The sequence below is a fragment of the Crocodylus siamensis genome, chromosome 4 (genome assembly GCF_052110815.1).
Source record: "Crocodylus siamensis isolate JL-2025a chromosome 4, ASM5211081v1, whole genome shotgun sequence".
In the NCBI taxonomy this organism is placed as follows: Eukaryota; Metazoa; Chordata; order Crocodylia; family Crocodylidae; genus Crocodylus; species Crocodylus siamensis.
The window spans coordinates 167,707,297-167,733,745 of NC_143398.1; the positions used below are offsets into that span (position 1 = coordinate 167,707,297).

Consider the following 26,449-nt stretch of genomic DNA (forward strand, 5'->3'; position numbering starts at 1 on the left):
TTAATCTTCAATTTTGTCAGCTGTTCCTTCGTGGCCATGCTGTTTATAGTGCAATGACTTAAGAACCTTCTCACTGCAAAATAGAAAACTTCCATGTCCTTTAACTAAGAATCTTTTTTCAGTTTGAAAATGTATGAAAAAATTAAAGTGAAGTGTTCTTCAAGAATTGCGGCCTCCAGTTTTGTCAGGAGAATTAAAATCTGTGGTGCGAATTAACTAACTTTTTAATGATATTCTTCGGACAAAGTGCCTGGGGAAGGAGACCGAGATGTAGAGCCTGGGAAGTAAAACTGAGGTGGGGAGTCAGGGGTAGAGGAAGACTAGGATTTTAATGAGGAGCTTGAAAGAGCAGACTGAGACTAGCTGAGCATGGAGATTTTGATTTGGGTTGAGGCATAGAGACCTGGACTGGCTAGGTGTGGAGTCTGGGCCAAAGACCTGGTTTGGAAATGGAAGTGGACAGGGAAGAGCAGGAATAGGATAGAGGCAGGGGGAAAAGGTATGAGGTCAGGCTCAGTAACCATTTAGAGCAGGGCTGTCTAAGGGTGCAGACAGAAGTGCAGCTCCCTGTTGTAACTGAGAACACTTTGTAGGAAATGCTCTTGAGTTATAGCGATCCTTTGGAACAAACAGAAGTTCACTGTTGGCTCCAGAGGGAGGGGAATCTAACAGTTTCAGAATGGAGGGGAGGAGGGGAAAGGAACACCCACCCCACCCCACCCCAGACCAACTCCCTCCGCTCCCTTTCTCCCTTCCCATTCTGAAAACAGCTTGAGGCTGGCAGGCAGCACAGACAGAAATTACAAAAAATACTGTGTTTTGAAACATCTTCATGTGACCTTTCATGCCAGGGTTGCCAGAATCTGGAATGGGCTTCCAAGGGAGGTGGTGCTCTCACCTACCTTGAGGGTCTTTAAGAGGAGACTGGAGAAACAGCTGGCTGGGGTCATCTGACCCCAGCGCTCTTTCCTACCTAGGGCAGGGGGTCAGACTCAATGACCTATTGATGTCCCTTCCGACCCTAATATCTATGAATCTATGCAATCCACTTTTTCACTCAATTGGTAATTTTTGGAGCTGTCTGTAGCCATACACTTGTTTCATCATGGCTATAAACTGTTTTCTGTGGCCAAATTGGGCAAAAATTGTCACTTGTCTGTGCCCCAGCTGGCAGCCCGAGGGGTTAAATTGTAGCTCCCAAACACCCTCCTGGATGCCACTGTCCTTAGTCCTTCCCATTTTGCTAAAGATGCTGTTTTTAGAGCTAGGTGTTTAATTTATTTCTTGGGAACCTTGATGCTTCCACCGTTGAGAGACTAAAAGTTCTGCAGCACCTAACTAGTGCCTTTTAGACTGAATGTCTTTGGGGATCAGGTGCAGCATATTATATATGGAGTAAGGTCATCCCTTTTACTCAAGATGCTTAAATACCCTTGGATGCTTAATTTAACAGTATTCAGTGTTATCAACTTCCCTTGGAATCTATCTGTCCTTCTTGGGCAAGTACCAATATGACCTGTGGAAGATAGATAATTCCACGTGTAGAAATATAACAAACTTTAACAAAAACTTGTGAGGAAGAGGAACTGGAGATAGCTGCTTAGACCAGGGATGGGTAATTATTTCGGCTGGAGGGCTACTTAATGAGATTTGGTGAGCTGTCGAGAGCCACAAGGGTGGCCCTGTCCCTTGACAGGCACCTAGACCCCTGGGTGCCATCTTGGGACTGGAAGTCCTGCCCCCTAACCCCTGACAGTTGCCACCAGGAGTCCTTTCCTTTGCCACCAGAAGTACTTCATTTGGGAAGGGAGTTTGCTATCTTAGAACCAGAACCCTCTTCCCCAAATTATATACTAAAAATCAAGCATCTACAATAACATTGTCATTTTATTTAAAAATATATATTTTGTCCTGATTTATGTGCGTTTGCACTATGTATACAGAAGTTATTCCATAATAGCTCAGAATGAAGTCTTACCCTTGGGGGACCATGGGAGAATATGTGCAGGTGTGAGTGGATGGGTATGGGGTTTGTGGGTGGATGTGTGTGTGTAGGGGGGTATGTAAGGATGTGGGTGGGTATGAGGGGTTTGTAGGGGTGTGGATGGATATGGGGTTTGTGGGTGGCTGTAGGGTGTGTGGAGGCAGAGGGTGGTTGGGAATGCATCTCTGGGTGCGTGTGTGTGGTGGGGCGCATCTGCATAGCAGCGGGTGGGACCCCCTCCAGAGGTGTGTGGGTGTGATTGTGTGTGGGGGAGGGTGTGGTTGTGGGATTTCTGGGGGACGGTTTATGGGTATGGTGGAGTATCCATGGGAGCCCCCCATGTGTGCCTCCTTGAGTCAGTCAGCACCTGCCCCACCACAGCCCAGATCCCATGTGCCCTGCGGTGCCTCCCTGCCACTTCCAGCAGTGCACAGCCACAGCCATGGCCCACGCCCACTTTGCATGCCCAGCTGTGGTGTGTCCTGCTGCCCAGGCACACAGTGGGGCTGGGGCAGCTCCTTGGCTGGACTGCCTTTCTAGGCAGCCCAGGTAGCAGTGGCTCCTTCCAGCTGCCATCATTACCAGCAGGGACCTGTGCCACGCAGCCCCAATGTAGCTCACCCCATGCCTGCTACATACTTGGCAGTCCAGGTTGAGCAGCAGCAGCACTGGCAGTGGCAGGCAGAAACTCTTGCTTGGCGTGGGGGGTGAAGTGGCTCCTCCCACTCGCTGCCACTGGCTAGTTCTCGCTGTAGTTGCCTGGAGCCTGCGCCGTGTGGGCTGCCCTGTGTCTCTGTCACCGCTTCCTCTGGGCTGCCCACCAGAGCAGTGGTGATAGTGTAGAGCCCAGGTGGTGCAAGCTCCAGTGTATTTTACCCACTCTCATATCACAAGATATTGTACTAAAAGACGGACTTGGCAGAATCTATATGCCAGTTCAGAGTTGGCTCCTGAAGTTTGTTTATGAAAATAGCCACAGTCTATAGGAACATGGATTCTTCATTTGTTTGAAGAGCTTTTTGTATCTGCTCTTAAAAAAAAAATGTGTCATCTACTAGGGCTGTGTGAAATGGCACTGTTCCCTATCAACTTGTGTTTCGAGATTTCGACCGAACAGCGTTTCTTTTTGAATTTCGTTTTGATTTGAAACCACTGTTCCATTTCATCAAAGCAGTTTTGCTGTTTTGATGTTTGGCCTATAGACTATAGTGGGGAAGCTTGAAATAGCCTATAATTTTGTCGTTTCTGTCCTGGTTTGGATGAAACTTGCAAGAATGGTAGCCCTGTCTGAGGGCATGAAGCCTGCCAGCTTTCAAGGAGATGGGTGCAGGGGCTTCTGGGGCCCTGTACCTCTGGCTGCTGACAGGCAAAACTTGTGACATGGGTGCTTGTGGGACTGTGTCTATCTTGGGGCACAGGGGGGTGAAAACTGCTGGTCTGCTAGGCCCTGCTGTGGCCACGAAGCCTGCCAACTGTCAAGGAGATCAGTGCAGGGGGAGTCTGGGTTCTGAGGCCCTGCACCTCTAGCTGCTGACAGGCAAAACTCGTGACATTGGTGGGTGACACTGTGTGTGTGTTAAGGTGTGCCCTCACTCAACTGACACCAAGGCAGAAAGCAGGGCAGTTCAAACAATGCTGCCTTTTATGCAGTTTTTCCATCCCTTCCCCCAGAGCACTGGGATTGGAAGGGACCTCAGGAAAGGATGGCTGGCACCGGCCAGCTACACAGTCAATAATGAGAGCACTCCTTCCCCACTTCCCTCTCGTCTCCCTCCCTCTCCTTTATTTAGTTTCTGTTTCCGTGCAGGCAAGCCCAGCTTGAGCTTTGAAACTAGAAACATTTTGAAATTTTTGAAACATTTTGACTTGCCTCGTTTAATTTTGAGGCTGTTTCGAAGCTCTCAGTTTCATTTTGATTTCGCAGTTTTGAGTTTAAAATTAGTCGAAACAGCGTTGAAATGGAACTGCTGGCGAAATTTCACGCAGCCGTAATGTCACCTAATAGAATAAATAGAAAGGTTCAGATTCTTAGCAATTTGATATTCCATTAAATGGCAGTCTTAGATATCCAGTTTTCCAAATAACAAGTGCCATGGATTCTATCATTGCTGAGCTGGATGGCTGAGGGAAGTGGTTATATCCTTTCCTAAAGTTTACAACTGCCCTCTGGTCTTTCAGAGCATCATTTGTAGCTCTTGCTTCCCGTGCACAGCAACAAAGAAGGGTAAGTCTTTTAGAGTGAGGAGACATCCTTCCTGGACACAATCTCTACTTCATTCTTCAGCTATGCACTGATCCCTTATTTGAGCTCTTAAAATCAATAGATCTCTGCTTGTCTCTTTTCTAAAATTACGCTAGCACTCTTGCTAGCAGAATTATCTAAAATTTGCAAAACTTTTATTGAAAAAACTTGTACTGCATGAAGAAAAATGTTTTAAAGTCCCTCTAGTGTAATAATATTCAAAATCATTTCATACTTATATGATCTTCCATTGTGTTACTTGTAATCAAAATTGTTGCAATACATGTGCTCTGGTAGAGCAAATCTGGAGGCTCAAATAAGGTAGTTGAAACAAGTTGAAAACTTAACTTAAAAAGTCATTTTGACTTTGATTCTTTATCTCCATTTGACCCTGCTGACGCTTGCCTGGTTTTGGCATAAGTTAGATCCATAACAGACTTGCTGTCCAAAGTCTTTCTTCATTTGGCAGCCAGAGCAGAACTTGTTTGCTAGCTTACAAGGCAGAATATAGAGTGGAACAGCAAGTATTTGAAAGTATGAAAAAGCTGATTACTAATGCCTTATTCCAGAATACATTATTGGATTGAAAACCAAAAAGTACTACTAATACTATGTCTGAGAATGGAATGAGTCTGTCCTCCTAACCAACATGTGTATAGAGCAATAGGACTATGCAGTCAGTACTGAAAATGACTATACATCCCAGTCTCCTTTCCCAGTGTCTTTGTTCAGAACATCTCTATACTTTATTTAACACTCCTGGCAGATCTGGACACAGGCATGGGCAAACCAGGTGGCTGTTTGGGGCCTGGACAGAAAGGGGGCCTGAAAATGAAGAAAAAAAAATTGAAATTGGAAAAAAAAGTTTTAATGTTGAGCATATACGGGACTGGAAATGTTATTAATTGAGAATAAACTATTTAAAGACATCAATACCACAGATGTAATAAAGACTTTTGCAACAAAAAAGTCATTATCTGGTGAAGTGGGGGGCCAATACTAAAAGGTTGCCCGCGGCTGACAGGAGTCTAGATACGGCACTGACTCCTGGTATAGTAGTGTGTGTTGGGAGAATGGTGGTGGCAAGTGGGGCACAAACCCCTGGCACCAATTCAGAGGAGACAAATGACACTCCTCCAGGAAGTCTGTGGTGCTGGTGCTGCAAGTAGCAGACCATGTTCTGGGAACTTATGCTGAGGCAGCAGCAGCAGCCGGTACACTAGTTTGTATGAGCTCACTTCCCATCTCTTCCCCTTCTGCCATTCAGGGTGCCAAAATTATGCTTCTGTTCCTAGTGTATGGGAATACCCTATTTTAGCACTGCAGGAGTAGTCCAGCACAGGTCCTCATGGAGCACAGAACCCTAACCTTGCTGCTGCTGCTGAGAGACCAGCTGCAGTCAGAAATAATGGGAAACCACAGAATAGAAGATGGCCAACAACTGGAGGAAGCAGTTTAGTTATTACAGCTCCTTACCACACATCTACTATATCAGGAAGAGAGAACTCCAGTGTTTAGATGAACAGGACAAAGAGTGAACTAAAGGAGTTGGGAGTAGTGCAGTGGGCCTATGTCATATAAGATGAAGGACAGCATGTTATGTTGATGCGATGATCTGAGTCAACAGACACAGGGGGAAGACTGGGAAATCGCCCTCAGTGAGTTTGTTGGGATGCCAAGATCACTGAAGAGCACAGAGAGTGAAAATAATTTGAAGGCTAATGCTTCCAGATTAGGGGAAGGAGCACTAGAGATAGAAACAGAGAATAGGACAGATGTGGACGTAGGTGACAAAGTTTAAAAATAATGCCAATAAATACATCCACGTATAAATGTGTGCATGTACACACCATCAGCAAATGACCTCTCTATTTGCTTCTCCTAATTTCCTGCCTTATAGTTCAGACTATGTAATTTAAGGTTTTCTTTTGATTGATAAGAACTAGATAAGTCTCATCTGAACCAGTTGACAAGGAGTCACTGCAGAGAGAGCACTGTCAGGTATTCTTCTGCATAAACAAAGAAACAAAAATTAGTTATGTGTTTCTGTTGGACCTATGGGAAGAACTCCAAACCAGAACCACCCCACTGCATAAATCTGATCTTTCAAGACTGGCTAGATTTTTGAGACCTAATAAGAATCTAAGATTTACATGGAAATCATGTTTCATTAATTCAGCATTTGTTAAGCAGATACATTCCATTGTGCTTTTAACCTTGGAAGACATCTATAATTAAAGATGAATATGTCATTTATTTCATTGGAAACTAGTACATCATAATTGCTCCCTGAACATCTAAAATGCAAAGGGTAAATGAAGCAATGTGCTTGTTTTCTAACTTTCACTAATTGTTGACAGCTGTAGAACACATGGATATTTATTTAATATTTTGAAATATCATATTTCACACTCTGATTTTTAGTATCAAAATAAATTTAATTCAGACATTAATAGGAAATTATAGGCTCCTAGCTGCTTTGATAATATAAATGATTAATAATAATAGATTGTGTATTGCAAGCAGTTGAAACACTAATACTTTTACTTTCTTAGTAATAATCAAGATAAACATCCTTATCACTTCACTGAGTGTAAGATTTTAGTAACACTTAGAAAAGTTAAACTAAGGAAGCTTCATACCTTACCATATTAGAATCAATGAGTCTTTGGTCCTTGGTGCATCTTCATTTACTGGTGCAATTTGGGATCTGATCTCTGATCCCAAAAATGCTTGTGTGGCATGGCAGGAGGTACAATTGTGGGATTGGAGATCAGATCCCAATCATGCCTTTAAAAGTTGCTAGTACAGGGGAAGCCTGGGATCATAATCCTGGAAAGTTGAAAGTGGAATGCCCTCAGGTCTGGCCTCTGGACTGCACTGGGGTTGGTTTGAGTCCCTAGTACAGTGCAGAGGTCAGAGCTGACAATCAACCCTGACTCAGAAAGCCCTGGGTCTGGTTCACCTGGGGCTGTCTGGACAGATACTCGGCTGATATGGCTCCAGGTCTGGAGAGCCCTAGGTTTGGTTCAGGATTCAGAACTGTTCAGGCCATGGCTGAGAATTGGCTGATTATTAAAATCCCACACTGGCAGCTCTGGATGGGATGCTGAGCACAGGGAATCAGAGGGCTTCTCCTGCTGGTAGTTTCTGATCCCTGGTACCCTGGCTTGAGCTGCTGGGTGTAAGGCATAAAGTCCCTGACAGGGGGAACCCTCTGGCAGCTCACCTGACTGCCCCAAGTCTTGGGCTGGGCTGATATTTAGCTGATTTTTGGTCCCTGGGATGGGATGACACAGGAACTGGTTCCAGAACCCTAGTACTGCCTAGCCACCGGTTAAATTTTAGTCACCATACAAACCAGGCATAAAAATGTTCTGTATTATATGTGGAACATTTTTATGGCTCATCTGCAATTTTCTGGCATCTTACATTGGGTGCATGTGTAGTACCCTGGCCATTGATGCCACCATTGATTACAGCATAAGCATAGAGCAGGCCTCTGTATTTTAGTCAAGAATCCATGTCATTTATAGTCTTCTAACTTCTTTGGAAAGACTTCAGGTGTTACCACAATCCATATGGCATAGGTTAAAGTGGATAAATACTATTTTGAAATCTATACATTAACAATATCTCTAATGAATATTTTGTTTGGGAAACTGAATAATATTAACTTTGGTTGTTATAATTTCTTATTTTCATGTACCTACAGAGTAGTCATCATAGTGGTATCTGGGTACGATAAAGAAGCACATGGTTTTTTAAGAGAATCATAGAAAATGAGGGTTGGAAGGAACCTCAGGAAGTCATCTAGTCCAAACCCCTACTGAAAGGACCATCCCCAACTATCATCTCAGCCAAGGTTTTGCTTAGCTGGGTCTTAAAAACCTCCAAGGATGGAGATTCCACAACCTCTTTGGGTAGCCTGTTTCTGTGCTCTACTACCCTCCTAGTGAGAAAAGTTAGATACTAGGAAAAACTAAACTTTCTTTGCTGCAACTAGAGACCATTGCTCCTTGTTTTGTCATCCACCACCACTGAGAACAATGTAGCTCCATTCCCTTTGTAATCACCCTTTAGATAGTTGACAACTCTGATTAAATCTTCCCTCAGTTCTCCTCTCCAAACTAAATAAACTCAGTTCCCTCAGTGTCTCCTCAGAAGTCATGTGCCTCAACCCCCTAACCATTTTCATTGCCCTCTGCTAGTCTTTCCAATTTGCCCACGTCCTTTCTGTAGTCGGGGGCCCAAAACTGGACATTTGCTTCAGATGTGGCCTCACCAGTGCTGAACTGAGGGGAAGAATCACTTCCCTTGATTTGCTGGCAACACTCCTACCAATGCAGCCCAGTATGCTGTTAGCCTTCTTTGCAACAGGAGTACGCTGTTGATGTATTGTTCACTGTAACCCCCAGGTCCTTTTCTGCAGAGTTGCTGCTTAGCCAGTCAGTCCCCAGCCTGTTTTGGTGCATGGGATTATTCCGTCCTAAGTGCAGGACTTTGCACTTGTCCTTATTGAATGTCATAAGATTTTGGTTCAGTCCTCCAATTTGTCTAGGTCTCTCTGAATCCTAGCCCTACCCTCCAGTGCAGAGGGGAACAATTATTTCAGGCAGAGGGCTGCTTACTGAGTTTTGCAAGCTGTCGAGGGCCGCATGGGTAGGCCTGCCCCTTGACAGATGCCCTACCCCCTGGTTGCCACCTTGGGACCAGAAGTCCCGCTCCCTAACCACCAACCTTTGCCACCAGAAGTCCCTCCCCTTGCCCCCAGAAGTACTCTTTTCTGCAAGGGGTTTTGCTATCCCAGAACCAGAAAAATACCAAATTATATTCTAAAAATCAAACATCTACAACATTCATTAATTTGATTTCAAAAAATCCTTTTGTCCTGATTTACATGTTTGTGTAGTGTTCATAGAGGTGATTGCACAATAGCATAAAATGAAGTCTTACTCTTGTAAACTGTGGGGGGCTGTGGGTGTATGGGTGTGGGGGGGGTAGATAGGTGTGGAGGGGTAGGTGTGAGGTGAGGGTATGTGTGTGTGGGTATGAGATTTGTGGGGGATGTGTATGGGGAGGGTGGCTGAGCTGCGTAAGGGAGTGTGGGTGTGGGGGTCTGCATGCATGGCAGAGCAAGGGGGTGTCTGGGTGCATGTATATAGAAGGGGTGCTTGTGGGATTCACCCTATGTACACAATTACACACTATACTTGCCCACACACCTCCCCCCCTTCTGGCCCCAGGGTACTTGTGCCCCTGCTCCTACAGTCAGGCGATGTAGCCGGGAGCCATGTGGTGCTGGAACAGCTGTGTGTAGGCAAAGCTGCCGCAGGCAGACACTTTTGAGTAGAGACGGTCAGGGTGGGGCTGAGCCGGGCTGGCCTTTCTCCTGACTCCTGCTGGCTTCCCCTGGGTCCTGCTGCCCCTGGTCCCTGTCATCTTTGACAGGGAGCATGGAGCAGATAAATATTAATTTTCTAAATTTTTCAGGTGCCCCATGGGCCAGATAGAATGGCCTGGCTGGCAGGATGTGGCCCATGGGCTGCATTTTGCCTGCCTCTGCTCTAGTGTATCTACTACTCCTCCCAATAGGAAAGTTTTACCTGTTGTTGTGCCTATTGCACACAACTGCTCTAACTCTTCCTTTTCTATTTTGTGTTCTTGTGACAAGGTATTTAGCAGAATTCACAGATTCATTGGAATCTGACAGGGCCACACTGTGAATGCTTCTGCTATGGCCTTAAACTTGTGACCCTGGGGCTGTCGAGCATGCCACCTTAGTGCCTGTACCATGCCAGGCCCTGAATGATTGAGAATCATTATCCATTGTATATAATATTTGCCAGATGTATCATGAGTAAATTAATCTATTAACTAATAATCCTACAGAAAAAGTGTCCAAAGGATTGCTAATAGTCTAAAATGGTCTAAAATTGAGATACCTGTTAATAGCTTTCAGTAGTAAATTTGCCTTTTGATATATTTCATTAGACCATTACTTCAAAATGAACGAAGATATTTATTTATTTTATTCGTGGCCTCGGCAGCCTCCTGCCTTATATCACCAAGTGAACCTTCTACAAGATTTTCCATTGGGACAGTACATGTCATTTAAACTCTCACAATGCCTATCATCCCAGTACTTATTTGATGTTTTGAGCTGTTTCATATTATTGGGGTATAGGTTTGGGTAAGTGTTAGAAGGTGGAAGAATGCTACACAATCAAATAATTGATTAGGTAATAGGCAATATAGATCATGGTTTAGGCACATAGGGTTTGATCCTGCCTGATGCTAAGTGCTCTGGACCATATCAAGCTAAGTATTTACATAAGCATATAACCATATAACCTGCATAGTGCCATAAACATGTTTACATTCTGTGTACCAGGGCCAAAGTGCTCAGAGATTATCCTGAGCTCTAAATCAGGACTGGGGTTGAAACTACACCTCTTATGTAGAGACTATGTAGAGACATATTTAAAGGGCATTTAAATATGTGCTCTGGGAGTTGGGGCAGGGCAGGGGGCACTTTAGTTAGAGTGGCTTTGAAATCTGCTCTAAGTAAAGTGCCTGGAACATCATGTGTGTCAGTGTAACCATACTGAAAAATGCTGGTGGGGGTGTTTTAACTAAAGCTCGTCAAATGAGCTTTAATTAAAGTGCCCCTGCTGCCATTTGCCAGCACGGGGAAGCTGATGCACATAATGCTAGAGTCTGCTGGAGCATGGTAATTACCACACTCCATCAGACTTGATTAATTTGGGGGCTGGACTCGATGATCTCCCGAGGTCCCTTTCAGCCCTAATGTCTATGAAATTGAGTATGCTCCAGTACACTGTAATTACAGCACGTTGGAGCAGCCTTGCTGCGTGCGTATAGGTGCATACATGCATACTAACTTTCTGATAGTTAAGTCGATTTAACTTTTTTAAGTTGACTTAACTGTCAGAGCATACACACATATGTGGAGTGGAGTTGACTTAAATGTGGTGCAAGATGATAATAAATCTCCAAGGTGTATTATCTTGAGTCACGTTAGTTAAGTCAACTCTAAGGGTGTGTCCAGACAAGTGCACATGTGCATTTTGTGATGCCTCAAACCTTTTGAGGCACCACAAAACACATGTGACACAAGTGAAAGGGTTCTCCACAGAGGTAAAATTAGATACTGGGAACTCCCAATATCTAAAAAAACCCCCAAAAAACAGCAAAACAGGGTGATGCATGTGGCTGCAGCGTGTGCCACCCAGAACCAGAGCCTGGCTGGTCAGAGCCATGCTCTGGATGCCGGCTAGGCTCCGCGTGCTCAGGTCGCTACCGCTACAGCCCTGGGAGGCCCCCAGGATCCCAGATAATGTTGCCGGAGCCAGCCCAGTTGGTGGCTTCAGCCTTCCCTACCCCATCTGGGGTAATCTGCTGCATGCCAGAGTGTGCAGGGTATTTCTCCAGGGACAAATAGCAATGGCAAAACTATGTTCTGCTGCTGTTTGTCCTCAGAGAAACACACATGCACACTTGTCTGGATACACCCTTTGGGGCCAGTGCAGGGGAGGGCTTACAAGATGGCTGCCATCATGTAAAGGTGCTGTACATATGCATGTTCTGAGATGGCTTAAGTCACCTTAGTTAAGTCAAGTTGAACTGGGCATGTGTATGCAGCTTAAGCCACCGACAGGTTTTTGCAATATTTTATTTCTCATCTCAGACAGAATGGGGATTTTTATAGGGGGAGATGGAGTTTCTTGGCAACAAAATGCAAAGAGGTGAAACGATAGGGAACAATTTTACACGGTCATGGTATTAGACAACAATTTTCCATGTTATTGGTTTCAGTTTTTAGATGCAATCTGGAGCACAGCAAATGAGAAGTAGAAAGAAGGGCAGGTAGAGTTAATATGTAACCTTTGATTCGCTTTCTGAATGTTTAGACTCTTGACAGTTCAAGTCAGGCTTGTGCCCATGTGTCTGTTACAGAGTTAGCACATTTATTTAGCTTTGTACGCCACTCTATCCAAAGATAGTGGTATATCAATAATATTATTATATGAAAAATAATCAGCTAAACATATTTTTAAACGAAACTAGTAGCAGCAAACATCTCATAAACCAGTTTAGATTTTTTGTCCCTTAAAATGCAAATTGAATCATACTATTGTAAGACAAATGTAATTTAAATTCATCCACTGAGTTAGTATTTTAAGTCTAAAGACTTCCCTGCCTCAAATTGTAACAGCAAACCATTTACTGAAGACAACTGTTTTGCTTTCTTTAATATTCTTAACTAGAAGGAAATGGCAAGTGGTTAGCTGTGTGAGCCTGAAACCAGAAAGAAGGTAAGGCAGGGTGGCATCTTAGAGACTAACTGGTTGAGAAGCGTGAGCTTTCATAGGCATGAGCTTTCAGATGACAGAATAGGTTGTTGCCTATGGAAGGTCAGGTTTCCCTGAACCAGTTAGTCTCCAATGTCACCCTGCCCCACTTTCCCTAGGACAGAAACAGTCATTCAGGAATTTCAAATGAAATGATAAAATGGTGGCAATAAATTATATTAACATTTTCTTGTGTTGCTGTTTAAAAACTCTATATCTAAACCTTTCCCTTTCCTTTACAGTGATTTGTTATCTTCCAATTATGTGGAGATTCATTATGAAGATGGAAAACAAAAACTTTCTAAGGTATTGTATATACTCAGTAGAAGAAAATTGTTTTCCCTAAGTGCACAATAATATGCACACTTTCTTCATTGTTTGAGATTTTTTTAACTATCAGAAAGTATTTTCCACTTACATTAGGGAGCTTTATAATTTTGTTCAGTTTATGAAGACTCTTCTGTTAATGAGGAGAAAAATTGTAAAAAGTTTGGCCACTAGCTACAAGTAAAAGTTTTTAAAGAAATTACTGCTTACTTAGCAGAACTGATGGTGAGAAAAGCCCCCACACAATACTTTAGAAAGTATAGTTTTGTGATTTTTTTTTTTTTTTTGGTCATACTCATACCTGAGGTCACTGTCACTACACCCATCATTAATTATTTGTATGTCCTTTAGCACAAGGCTACATGAGAATGAAAATATGTTACTAGACTTGCAATGATTTTTCTTGGCAAGAGTTATTACATTATGACAGAAAAATACATATAGAGTGAAACTCCTCTAAGATGGTGCAAAACTGCTTGAATTCAACTTAATTTTTAAAATTAGAACCTACTTTGAATTTAAGTGATATTTTGAACAGAGATAAATTTCATTCCAAACAGTGTTGTTTTTGTCCATGATGGTTCAGGAAATATGCCAGCAGTAAGGGTTTCTTGGTGATATCTTTTACAGAACCAGCTGTGTGGTTCAGATGTTAGACAAGTTTTTTTAGAAACTGGTACAGCCTAAGCTAAATATTAGATAAGACAATGAATGGTTTGTGTTTAACTCCACATGTAAAAGAAGTTTAAAAGTTTAAAATCCAAAATTGGCTAAAATTCAGCATCTTCCATGTTTCAGGGGTGTACTTGATACCTGTGTTAGTCTGAGACAAGAAGGCATACAAAAAACTAGAACTCTTGGTTCCAAAATGATACCTTTCATTAGACCAAGAGTTCTAGTTCTCTGATATTTAGCTTAAGCTGTACATGCTGTTTTCCCAGACCTGAGAAAGCCTGAAAGTCCGTGCTCATCTAACATCTCTTTTAACTCTACAGTTGATTCAATAAAAGACATTCCAAAGACAGAGAGTGTTTCACAGCATAGTCCTTTATAAGTAGGGAAGGGGAACAAAAATAAGCATGGTTTTGTTTGCTGTAGAGGAAATAACAAAGATTGCTCAAGTACTAGAATGAGAAAAAGCAGATACAGAGGCAATGATATGAAATATGTTTTCAAGGGGCAAAATTTTCTTCTTTAAACTGACTGGGGTCGTGGAATTTTACAGTTGCTACAAATGCCAGACAACAGTAGAAATGGTGAGCCCTTATATGTGGGGTCTACTTAACTCCTGACAAGACAAAGGAGTTTTTGTGGCTTGATCACGGTGCAGATTTCATGTGCGTTTCCCTATAGCCTAACCTCTCGCCGCTGATTGGCAGAGAGGCATATACCATATAATTTAATAGTAAATTACACGAGAAGTAAATTATATCATATAATTTATCATATTATTATAAATCTAAATATGAAATTTAAATATAAATACGATTCATACTGTATACAAATTATAACATATCATCATAATTTATTATTATATGTAGCATTCTGCAAAAAGTTTGGAAATACTTATTAATGCTAACCTTAATAGAAACGTTTTCACCTCACTGACTGGTGCCTTCACTTTGTCTACGTTACTAGCGGACAGTAACTTTCAATCACATGATTTATGGCTACAGTGTCTGTTATGTTGTCCTTGGGTTGCAGTAAGCACTGGGGCATTCTAAAACAATGTATTATATGAATAGTGGCCAGTGCAGTTTCCTGATGATCACATATAAAGCTGGGTTTTTTGTGGTTTCCACAAAAACTGCGAAACTGTGAATTCAGTAGACCCCTACTTATATGTGGAAGTCAGAGGGCAAAAAAAGACCAGTGCAACACATCAATCCCATTTATGCCCAGTGCAACACATCAGTTCCATTTATGCCCTCAAATCCAATAGGCAAGGTTTTTTGGGGTCATAGCTTTTATTGGACCAAATATATGCTTGGGATTAAGTTTAGACAAGCTTTTGAGTGTAAGGCAGGTCTTCAATAGATCATTTCAAGTCCAAGGCGAAGTTCATTCTATGTGTGGTTGATTGTTATGACCTTTATTATTGAGAATCTCAGAGTCCAAATATTGCATGTGTGCAAAATTTAAAATAATTTATTGCAAGTGTTTCAGTACATAATTTTTTCCAATGGGCAAAGTGTCTTGCGACATATGAAGGGATTTGCTTCATTTCATTAAGACTCAGTACTCAGGAGAGCAAGCAAAAATGCTAAATGAAGCAAGAAAACAATTCCTTCTGGCATTTCCACAAACTCAAGCAATTGTATGCTGCAGCACCAGCATTGAGCAGTGCGGTTGCTGAATCATGAGTCTGACTGGAGGATTATATTAGAACTTTAGACTCAGCAAATGGGCCACCTTTGTATGCTGCAGTAACTTGATCCAAACTTCCTAGGGGATATTTTCTGAGTCAATTGATTTAGAAACGCTAATAGGGCTCTTGAGGTCATATAATTCACAAGAGGCATCATTAACACATGTTTAGAAAAAATACAAAGAATTTATTCTGGAGGAGAATCAAGCAAGGGACATTTCTTAGGGTTTTAAAATCTGTTTACTTTTTTTTAGATACAGGTAAGTAGTAAACTGTTTCTCTGAATTTAGAAGAGTGAAATCTTGATAAGTCTTCCTCTTTCTAGAAATATGATATATTTATAGGAGTGAAAGCATCTAGGAAGAAAATGTGTATCACTTACTAACATGAATAATGTTTATGAAGCTGTGTGTAAGAAAGGTTTAAAAAGTTTAGCTGTTAAAAGGAATTGTTCAAGTAGGGTTGGTTCTGGAAGCTCTCCACAGAAGTTGGACCATTGCATGTTGCATGTTTGAGTAAATAGTGTCATGACTGAACTTGACTTCATGTTAGAATACATGAACCTAATTGTGCACAATAAAGCCTGTTCTATATCTGTTTAGATTTTAAATGAAAGAATAAATAATAAATACAAATACAAAATTAATATGATGCTGGTGTTAATATTTAATTAAAATATTTAATTAAAAGCATAATGATTCCTCATACTGTATGATAGATTAGAATAATGGAGGAAATGATGAGACTAAAAACTAATTGTGCTGGTTTGAATCCAACTGGCATACAAAATTTTAGTGAAAATGTTTTGAGGTTGAATAGTATATGTAGTAAATGATGTGTGTATAATACAGCTGTACTATACTGCAACTTTTTCAATAAAACTATTGCCAGCACATTTTTGCCTTGACTTTAGCTGGGATTGTTGGCAGATATTAAAGACTGGGCCCTTAACTGATAAAGCTCTGTTGACATCAGTGGTGCCCCACTGGCCCATGACAGCTAAGTATCTGATATTAAGAAATTTCTAAATTTTAAATACTTTCTCCTGTGTTTAGGCTCTTGAAATTTTTAGAGTGGGATTAGTATATTCTTTCTGAATAAGTACGGCTTGAATCATTCCTAATCTTGCTCTTGCTGCCAGATTTCTAATAATAAAAAATAAATGCACTCTACTTGTTTACTGCATTAAACTATTCACATGGTGTAAGATTTACCATCCTTTTTCACAATGGGCAGTTCCTTAAGACTCTTAACAGTCCCAGCAAATTATCCCTCAATGGCTCATGGTATTTTCGGATTAGTAATTCTCCTATCCAGAAATAAGGATAGAATTAGATTTTAAGCCTATCAGTATAGAGATAATGGATTTAGATTTTGTTCTAGTAATTTGTTGGTATGTGTGCAATTGCCTGAAATACAGAATACATAGGGTACTCTGGAGATTTTCCTTTTTTTTTTTTTTTATAGAAGCTTGATTATGTATAGTCAGAATGAAAATTATTAATACCCTTGTGCTGCTCTACTTCCACTGTGTATAGAAATTAAATAGAAGGGATTAGGGAACAGGAGGAAAATCAAAATATGCATGAGAAGTGGTATAGCTTAGCTGTATAAAAATGACTAAGGAATACAGCATTTTAAAATGGCCTTACCTTGAAACAAGAAATTGATGGTTTGAAAATGAATATCTTGTATCTGGATCATTAATATGTTGTAACCAAAATTGTATACATTTTTTGACACTTTGAAGAACAGTTTGATAATATTTGCCATTTTGATTTGGTGATACTTTTGTTCTATCTTCCACATGTTTCATATTTTATGTTGTTCTGCTACTTGGAGATAGTTTTCTCTTTTACTCCTAAGTTTATTTGATAGTCTCTTAAAATAAATTATTTCAATACTGAAGGTTGCTCAGTTTTTTGCCTTTCTTTTATGTAGGCCATATTTCCTTTCCCGGCTCCCCCAAATGAGTCAGGCAGAATCAGCCTTCACACAATTTATTTTTGGTACTGTGGAACAGGTATGGGCTTAGTCACTGGTTAATGCATAAAAAGTCTCATTCACAGAGTAGGTGCACAACCCCCATTGCTGGCAGCAGCAGCAGGTGGTGGGCCATTGAAGGCACTCCTGGTTTGTCACAGGCAGAGCCTCCCTGGCAGCATGTGGCTCTGGCTGAATCCTGGGAGCTGCAATGGGCAGCACAGAGCCCGCTTGTCCCACTGGCATGAGCCTTTGAGCTGGACCAGGCTGGCTCCATGCTAGCAGGAGGAGCATGGCAGGAGCCGTATGACATTGGGCTAGGCTGGGTTGGCTCTGCACCCCCACATAGGGCTTCCAGCACTCCAGTGGAGAGCTGCACGTGGAGGCATGGAGCCTGCCTGACCCAATCGTGCATGACTCCATGCAGCTCCCAGTTCTCACACCTTCAGGATGGGTGGGCTTTGTGCCTACATGTGAGGCTTCCCACTGGAGTGCTGGAAGCCCCATGTGGAGGCAAGGAGCTGGCCTGGCCCAACTGGGTGTGGCTCCTGCCTGCAGTGTTAGGAGTCCCATGTACTGGCATGGAGCCAGCCTGATCTGTTTTGAAGAGGCATGCGAGCAAGTCAGGCCAGTCCGGCTCTGTGCAGTCACGTGCAGCTCATGGATTCAGCCAGAGCTGTGTGGCATTGAGGAACTCTGCCTGCAGTGGGCGAGGAGCACCCCAAAAGCCTGCCACGTGCTGCTGCTGCTGCATGCTGCTGCTGCTGCCAGTAGTGGGGGTTGTTCACCCACTCTGTGAATGAGACATTTCTTTACTCACTGACCTGTGACTGACACCATACCTCTCACAGTTTAGTGGGGGGGGCACTCCCGTCCCCCAACACCCCTTCATGACCCCCCAACATCCCCCATGTACAGTATACAAGAGTAAGACTTTATTTTGAGCTATTATGCAATCACCTCTGTATACACTATGCAAACACATGTAAATCAGGACAAAAATATTTTTTGAAATAGAATTAAATTATGTAATAGTAGATGTATGATTTTTTAGTATATGATTTTTTTTTCTGGTTCCAAGATGGCAAACCTGCCTCCCAAAAGGAGTCTTTCAGGGGTGGAGGGTGGGGACTTTTGGTGGCTAAGGTCAGGGGTTGGGGTGGGACTTCTGGTCCCAAGATGGCGATCAGGGAGCGGGGCACTTGTCAAGAGTCAGGGTTACCCTACAGCCCTCAACAGCGAATCAAAAGTCGTTAAGTGGCCTTCCAGCTAAAATAATTGCCCACCCCTGTCACAGACAAATTCACCCTCCACTGCAAGTTTCAGGTTGGTGGGTAGAGCACTCTCTTAGATGATAAGCAATGTGGATTTGAACCCCTTCTAGCTGAGCAGGGTCTCTCATTTTATGGGCAAGTGCTTTACTCACTAGGCAGTTATGTGAAAGACTAGCCAACTGCCCGTCAAGAATGACCAGGGGGAGTGGGTGGGGATGGAGCCCTTTCTGGGCCTGCTACACCCTTCCTTCCTGCTGCTTGGGCCCTGGGCCCACTCCTGCAGTGGCGGGGGGAGGGGAGGAGTGGGCCCAGGCCTGATGCAGGGGAAGACTGGGCCAAAGGGTGGGGAGAAGGGAGGCCACTGCAGCAGGTGAGGCGAGCAGCGGGCCCGGGCCGCCCTAGCAGCAGTGGGTGGACAGGAGGAACGGGCTTCAAGCCAACACAGGGGAGGGGTGGTGGGGGAGGAGGCTTGCTCCTGCTCTCCCCCACTGCTGTCACGTCAGGCCAGGCCCACTGCTCCCCCCACACTGCCACGGTGGGCCAGCATCTCCCCCCACTGTGGCTTGCTCCTTCACAACCTCCTCTGCCTGCATCAGGCCTGGGGCCAGGCCCACTCCTCCACTGCCACCACCACTGCCACGACATGCCTGCTCCTCCTCCCCCACCCCTGCCTGCATCAGGCCCACTCCCCCTCCACTGCTGCAGCATCAGCCCATGTTGGCCCTGCAGGCGGCGATGATGGAAGTGCAGGGAGGGGCAGGCTGAGGCCAGCACTGGTGGCCACTTCCCCCCCCACCACGTAGCATCCTAACTCTGCTTTCCCCTGCACCGTCACCTCCACAGAGCAAGGGGGCGGGGCAAGGCTAGCTCTGGTGGCCTTGGCCCCTCCTCCTCCTTCGTCACCACCTGTAGGGAGTGGGGGGGGGGGGGGGGCGAGGCCAGCTGGGCTGGCCTCGCATCACCCTCCTCTGTCCACTGTGTCCCTGCCATCATGGGGGTATGCTGCTACCTGTCCGAATGTTTTTTCACCCTCTGTTTGGCTGTTTGTCAGCCAATCAGAGCACGAATAAAGCATTACAAGCAGACAGACAGATTAAGGCTTTTACAATATTAGAATGCTGTTACGTCTTCTGTCACTGTGTTTTAAAAGAAAAGACATGCAGCTGCATTTTGTGAAGGTTCTAGTCCTGTCAGTGCATGTTAGGGTACATTGGGACCAAACCTAATGGGTTTGGCCCCTCACATTTGGCTCTGCCTAGTTTCTGAATCTCAAGTCCTAGCTGATCGAGCCAGACTAGTTCTCAGTCTGTGTGGAATGAAAACTGCAAATGCTCGGGATTTGCAGGTTAAACAAAGGTCTGTCTAGGGAGGAAATGAATCTGCATAGGGTTGTGTTGGGAGTGTGAGAGGTTTGCCCTGGTAGAATTGAGGAGCTACTTTTTGGGGGCATGAAGCAGCCAGATTGGAAGAAGAACCAGAAATCTCTAAGGCCTGTTTGTGGCTATGTTGGCCAAACACATTTAGCCCTACTAGGCTGAAGGACTGGCAAGGTGTCCAAGGACCACCTCGTGGGCTATGTACATCGCTTGGGCAATGTTGTGTGCTGAAGAATCTACAAGTTGTCCTTAGAAAGTATGGGGTGGGGTGGCTAACGTGGTGAATAGCTGAACTGGAGGCAGCTCCTATTACTTTATGCCTCCAACCCTGAGAAAAATACTTACTTGCCCGGCAGCAACGGGGGCAGTGTGTGGAGTTGTGCCCCTTGTTGCCAGGCAGCACTTTGCCAGGGCGGTGCAGGGCTGTCAGTGGCAAGGAGCTTCTCCACTCAGCCCTGCTCTGCCCTGCTGCACTGGGTCCCACCCGTTGAGAGGAGGGCAGCAGGGTGGAGAGCCTGAACGCACAGTAGGCAGTGCACACCTGCCCTCCCCCCAGTGTGCTCTACTCTGTGCTGCCCATGGGGGAGGCAGCGGGCAGGGCCTGCAGACCCAGGTCCTTGGCCTTGTAGCCCTGGCAGCTGAGGGACCCCCTCAGGCAGGGGGCTGTCGGTTGGGAGTGAGGGGCACCAGCAGGGTGTTTTGGGAGTGAGGGGCATGGATCTGTATCCTAGTGAGCAAAGGGGGCAAGGGGAGCTCTGATTTTCCATGATATACCCAAAATCAAATGCCAAAATTTATAGGTACTTAGAAATTATTTTATTGTAGTGGTTGAGGCACGGGTAGACTTCCAAATTGCTTTAAAATTTGTAAATATATCAAAAAACTATTGTGTTCAATTGATACTTATACATATAGTGGCATTTCATTTTAATTGTGGTTTTGGGGGTTTTAATCAGAGAATGCACAGTTTTTTATCAGAGATGTGTTTTTTAAACAGAGAAAACCAGGAACCCCTGTCATGATTCCGTAGCAGTGCAAGTGTAGCAGAAGTGTAACCTCGCTTCATCTATAATAAAAGTTGAAGTGATTTAGCTCACTTATATCTCTACAGGCTGGTGCTGCCTAATGGTTCCAGAATAACAGCAGCAGCAATGTCTGTCCCATCCCCATCCCCCTTTGAAACTGCTGCAAATGTGTATTTGTTTATGCCCTTCTGTCTGGTTCCAATGATAGCATAGCAGTACTGTCCAAAACCTCTTCTGTTGACAGCCTGTATATGTAGTTCCTTTCTGCATCAAGCAATTGACTTATTGTAAACTGAACTTTGATTCTACAGAAAAGGTTTTGGGCTGCATGCCCACTGGAAGTTTTCAATTCTTGGTGGAAAACAGAGTCAAGCTAGAACATGATTCTCCTCCCACACCACAGCACCATGAGCATGTAGATGCCAGATGTGACCAACAGCTACATTAATGTATAGTGAAGCCTGAGTATACCCTACTCCTGGCTTCTTCTGACAGTACACCGTCAATCACTCTAAGAAACTGGAAATGTTCCATGTTGCAAAATATTTTCATATAACCACAGTAAATATGTAAAAGGGATAATGTACCATTATGCAATGTGTTTGTAGGCTACTAGTCAAGATGGGGAGGTCAAGGAAAAATCAGTGTGAAAAGTGCAAAGCTGATACAAGCCTTGCTTGTATCACCAAGGACATATGACAGTGGTGTAGATGCAGAGGACAACCCCTACTTTCCCATTCTCTTGCTGATCCAGGGCGTGAACAAGTAAATTGGAAGACTTCTGCTGTGGATGACATCCTTGAAGTGCTGATAAGCACTCACTATGCCACTCACTATGAATGACTTGCCTTTGGCTTCACAAATGCGCACATGACATTGGGAACACTGGCACCCTAGCAGCTCTGAAAGCAGCTTGAGCTACCTGTTAGCCACCAAACACGTGCTTAAAATTTGGCTAAAGCCCTGTGCTACCTGTAGTTCTCTGTATATGGATTTATCAGTTATGGCTGATGAAGTAGGTAGGTAGGGTTTCCTAGAATGGAGGTGGACCATATACCCCTTTAATAATGTTTTTTTCTTTTTTTGTGTGTGTGTAGAAATGAGACTTCTGAAAGGCCACATTTGTAAACACCCAATTATCTCAAGATACTGGCATTATAAACCCTGCCTGTGCTGCCAGCATTACTGTGCATAAACCTTCCCATTTTCCGTCAGCAAAAACAGGGATGAGTATCCACGGCAGATGGTGTACTCTTTGGCTCCATGGGGAGATTAGACCATCATCAGGTTATGTCCCGGCGCTGTTTAGAAACCCCATTCTCTGAAAACCATTTATAATTTTGGGGTTGTCCCAATGACTATCCCAAATGACAGCACAAAGATAAAGATGTCTCCCTATGACTTTGCAAATCTTTATCTCAATAACCCCCACGTAATTTTTTTTTTTGTCATAGAGCTATAGCCCTCTGGGGTTGCCAACTTCCAGACTGAAATTGTTTCCTATTTTTGTACTGGTAACAACTCCCTCAGCATTAACTACTGATGTAGGACAGGGCAAGCTCCTTGTAGACATCCAGGAAATTCAGCCTCTTCATCCAAGAGGTCTGACGCCACAGCTGGTCATCCCATCCCTGCAAAACACTGTTGTCTCACTTGTCAGTGCTCATTCTTTTGGAGCAGAACCATGGGTGAATTCTGGGTGGTGTGGTCACACCTCCTTTCTCCTGTGTAGTCTAGTAAACTTTCCATCCCCAGGCCAGTGGGGACACCCCAGTCCTTCAGGGAAGGGCCAGTCAGGGAGTAGTTGCAAGAAGAGGGAACCTGTCTGCCACCACTGTTATTATCAGCCAAGCACAGCAACCTGTGCAGTTGCTCCCTGCAGCTGGAGTCCCTAGACTTGCAGGACTAAACAGGAAGGGGAGAGGCAGGAAGAAGGTAGCAGGTATCTGCCCATTGCCACCACTTCTGGTGGAGTCCTCCACCCTGTGGAGCTGCATCTTGCAGTTGGAGCCCCCAGGCTACTGGGGTAAAGCAGGAGGGATCAGGCAGGGAGCAGGCACAAGAAGGGGTGCCTCACCTGTGCTGCTCATCTCCTGCTGAGTCTGGGACTCTTCACAGCTGTTGCACACAGCCCCTGGCTGGAGCAGGTTAGAATTAGCCCTGGGGCTCCTTCCATGCCTAGGTCAACCAGGGGCAGCGGGGACAGTGGACAGGTCCCTCCTTCCCATGCCTGTTTCCAGAGGTTCTAACTATGGGGAGTGAGTGCACGAGGACCTGGGTTTAGCTTGGTTGATGGCAGTGTTAGGCTGGTCCCTCCCTTCTGTGCCTTCTTCCTGCCCCAGCCACTTACTAGAAGTGTTTCATCATACTAGATGAGAGAGAACCTGGACTACATAGAGCAGTGAGATATACACTCTAGCATGATGTATGAACAGTACTAACATAACTAGTGTACTCCGTTGGGTGGAATGTTTGTGCTGGTAGTTGTGTGTAGATGTGGACAGGCCTGGTCATGATTTGTACTCCAGTGTGAGCTTAAATGTGCACTTTATGTCAAGATAGACATGGTCTTATGTGTCTAAGTTGCTTTTGAGTCTTACTCTGTAAGTTCTCTGGGGTATGGTCTTCACATTTTTATCTGTCACTAAAGTTCCTAATGCACTTTTGGCTCTTTAAATAAAGAGCTGTAAGTAAAAGCTGGGTCTTTTGAAAATTGAAGGCTGGTATGTAAAAACAGCCCCTTTATTCAAATGATCTGTTGCTTGTATGTATTTAGAAAATATCTACTTTTGCAAAAAAGGAACATTTGTATTATGGCATAGTGCAGTTAACAGTTTTAGATGATTTAGCTGGGCTGTCTCTGTCTTGTACATCATCAACAGTGTTACTAACTAAATTCGAGTCACAAAATAGTTTTATTGACATTGATTTTTAGGAAAACAATAATAAGCTTGGTTTTAGGATTCCAGGCAGAATTTTTTGTAGCCAAACCCAGGGCAAACAAAATTTTGCATGTAATTTCAACAGTTTTAATCTGAAAATTATTGATATACTGTGATACTCCTGGATCCCCATGATGCCATTTCCACCGAGTCAGTTTTTAGAGAATTACTGTTCTTTAAAGAACAACATAATTAAAAACATTGTTACTTTAAGAAAGGAAAACAACCTCTGCTATGTATGGAAGCCATGCATAAATAAGGCAGAAAGCAAGGTACTTATAGGCCAAACATAGCCTGCTGGCCAGATCTGACCCATTGGTCTCTGGACCAAATCCACACATTGCATAAGGTACTCACTGATGCTGGTGCTATGCTCTGCATGTGACATGGGCTGGACCTGGTACTGCACACACTGTCTTGTGATGCCTGCACCAGATCAGCTTTGCACACTGGCTTCAGGGCCATGCCAGAGCTGGTAAACAGGATTGGTCCTGTAAGGAGCTGCATTGAGCACACACCCTGTGCTGGTTCCCTGTCCTGAGTACAGTATGTGTGACTGGTTGAGTCCATGCCCCGTGTGCAGCACATGCTAGCCCTGGGGCTTACTCTGTACATGATGTATAGGCTGGACCCAGCACTGCATGCAGCATGAGGAATATGTGGCATGGTTGCATTGGACACCCTGCTGGACCAACCCTGTGTGCTAGCTCTGGCATGCATAGGTGGCTTGGAGCCTGATCTGGACTGGTCCCTGAGCCAGCAAGCAGGGCCTGTCCAGCAAGACACTGCCTGCAGTCTGCACCCAGGACTGACCCCCTGTCCTGCATGCAGCACCAAGTCTGTCCTGTGAACTGTGCAGTGGAAGCCAAAGCATTGCTGGCACCTGTTGCATATGGCATGTGGGCTGGACCCAGTGCTGCAGGCACTGTATGCAGCGCAGGCAGTCAGTCCCAGTGCATTTTTTGTAGACCAGTCCAGCAAAGGGCTGGATTATTTGACAACCCTTTTATAGATTAACAAAATGAAAACTAGTCTCTGCTATGGGAGCCATATATAAATGAGGCAAAAGGCAGGGTAGAAATGCACCTTATAGATTAACTAAATTTACACTACCCGCAAAAGAATTACTAAATTTAGTTAGTCTGTAAGGTGTGTCTTTACCTGCCTTCTGCCTGACTTCAAGCAAACATGCCTAACTACTTCTCTCTGTTCATATATAAGTAAGTTTTGCTCAGCACAGGCCCTCTTGTTAACAATCAGAAGACTTGGTGATCAGAAGACTGCTAATGTAGCAATTAGACCATGGGCAATGTTTTTGGGCTGAGTACCAAAAACACCCCAACCTCGACCCATGCCTCCCCTTAGCATGGCAGAGGTAGACGGCAGGGAAGCCATGAGGGGCCCAATCCTCATTGTTAGTGGCAGGTGCACATGCGCCTCTGGGTGGATGTCAGGGGAGGGGCCAGGATCAATGCAACCCTGGTCTCTTCCCCTGCCATCTGCCTGGAGGTACACATGCACTTGTCACTGCCATGGAGCCAGTTCCAAGGCTCTGGACCCCAGTACAGCTGTTTGCAGCCTCCTGGCTGCCTGCTGTACCCAACCTAAGCTCTGGGTAGCTGCTGGCCTCCACAGAGCCTAGGCTGCTTGTATCAGGGCTTGTTCCCCATCACCTTCTGTGAGCAGCTCAGCTCCATGGCTGGCAGCAGCTGCCCAGAGCCTGGGTAGCTGTGGTGTGCTGAGCAAAATGACCTCTTGTGCCATGCTCTAGTATGCATGCTAGGGGTTGCTGATCCCTGAATTAGGCCAATTATTTTGGCTGGAGGGCCACTTAGGGAGTTTGGGTGAGCTGTTGTGGACCAGGTCAGCACCCCCCACATCCTGCAACAGCTCACCCAAACTTCCTATGTGGCCTTCCAGCCCAAATAATTGCCCACCCCTGATCTAAAGGCAGAAAGAACTGTGATTAGGGGAACTAATCTTTGTTCCTCTCTTCTCTCTCACCCCTTCCCCTGCCTGGAGTCCCTGGCATGAGGCTGAACTTGTGCTGTGCTGAATTCCCGTGCATTGTCTCAGGCCATGTGGGTGCAGCTGGTACAGTTCCTGCCTAACTCAGCTGCGTGCCAGAGATTTGGGGTGAGGAAAGAAGTGCAGGGAGAAGTAGGGGAAACACAGTGTGGCACCAGCCCAACTGGGCCTGAATGACCTGTGGCTCCTGGCCCCCTTCTCCCTGTAACCCCTCCCCTGCTCCGAGTCAGCACCTGTGTCCCCAGCAAGTGACCAAGCCAGTGCTGCTCTGTGTTCCTGCATGCCACGATGGACCATGTAGGTGCAGCTGGTGCCATTCCTGTCCAACCCAGGCAAGTACTGGGGACTTAGGGTCAGGCAGAAACCAAGCCAGGGTTGGGCAGGAACCATGCCAGCTGTTCCAGCTGAGGCTACGTGGTGCAGCTTTGCGCAGGAACATGGCATGCCACTGTGTTAGCGGCACCTGTACTCCTACCAGGCCCTGGCCTTCTTCCCTCTGCACCTCCTCCCCCCAGCAGGAAGAAC

At 44.6% G+C, this 26,449-nt stretch overlaps 1 protein-coding gene across 6 annotated transcripts in view; it reads left to right on the forward strand.

Annotated features, from left to right (window-relative positions):
- Positions 1-26,449, forward strand: part of ADAM23 (ADAM metallopeptidase domain 23) — a 206,767-nt gene that overhangs the window by 65,652 nt on the left and 114,666 nt on the right. For all 6 annotated transcript variants that reach the window (XR_016441987.1, XM_090044822.1, XM_090044819.1 and 3 more), the window contains exon 4: positions 12,844-12,907. Coding sequence is in view for 5 of the 6 variants with exons in the window: in XM_090044822.1 (XP_089900948.1) it covers positions 12,844-12,907 (64 nt within the window). In the remaining variant the exon portion in view is untranslated. The remainder of the gene's footprint in view (positions 1-12,843; positions 12,908-26,449) is intronic.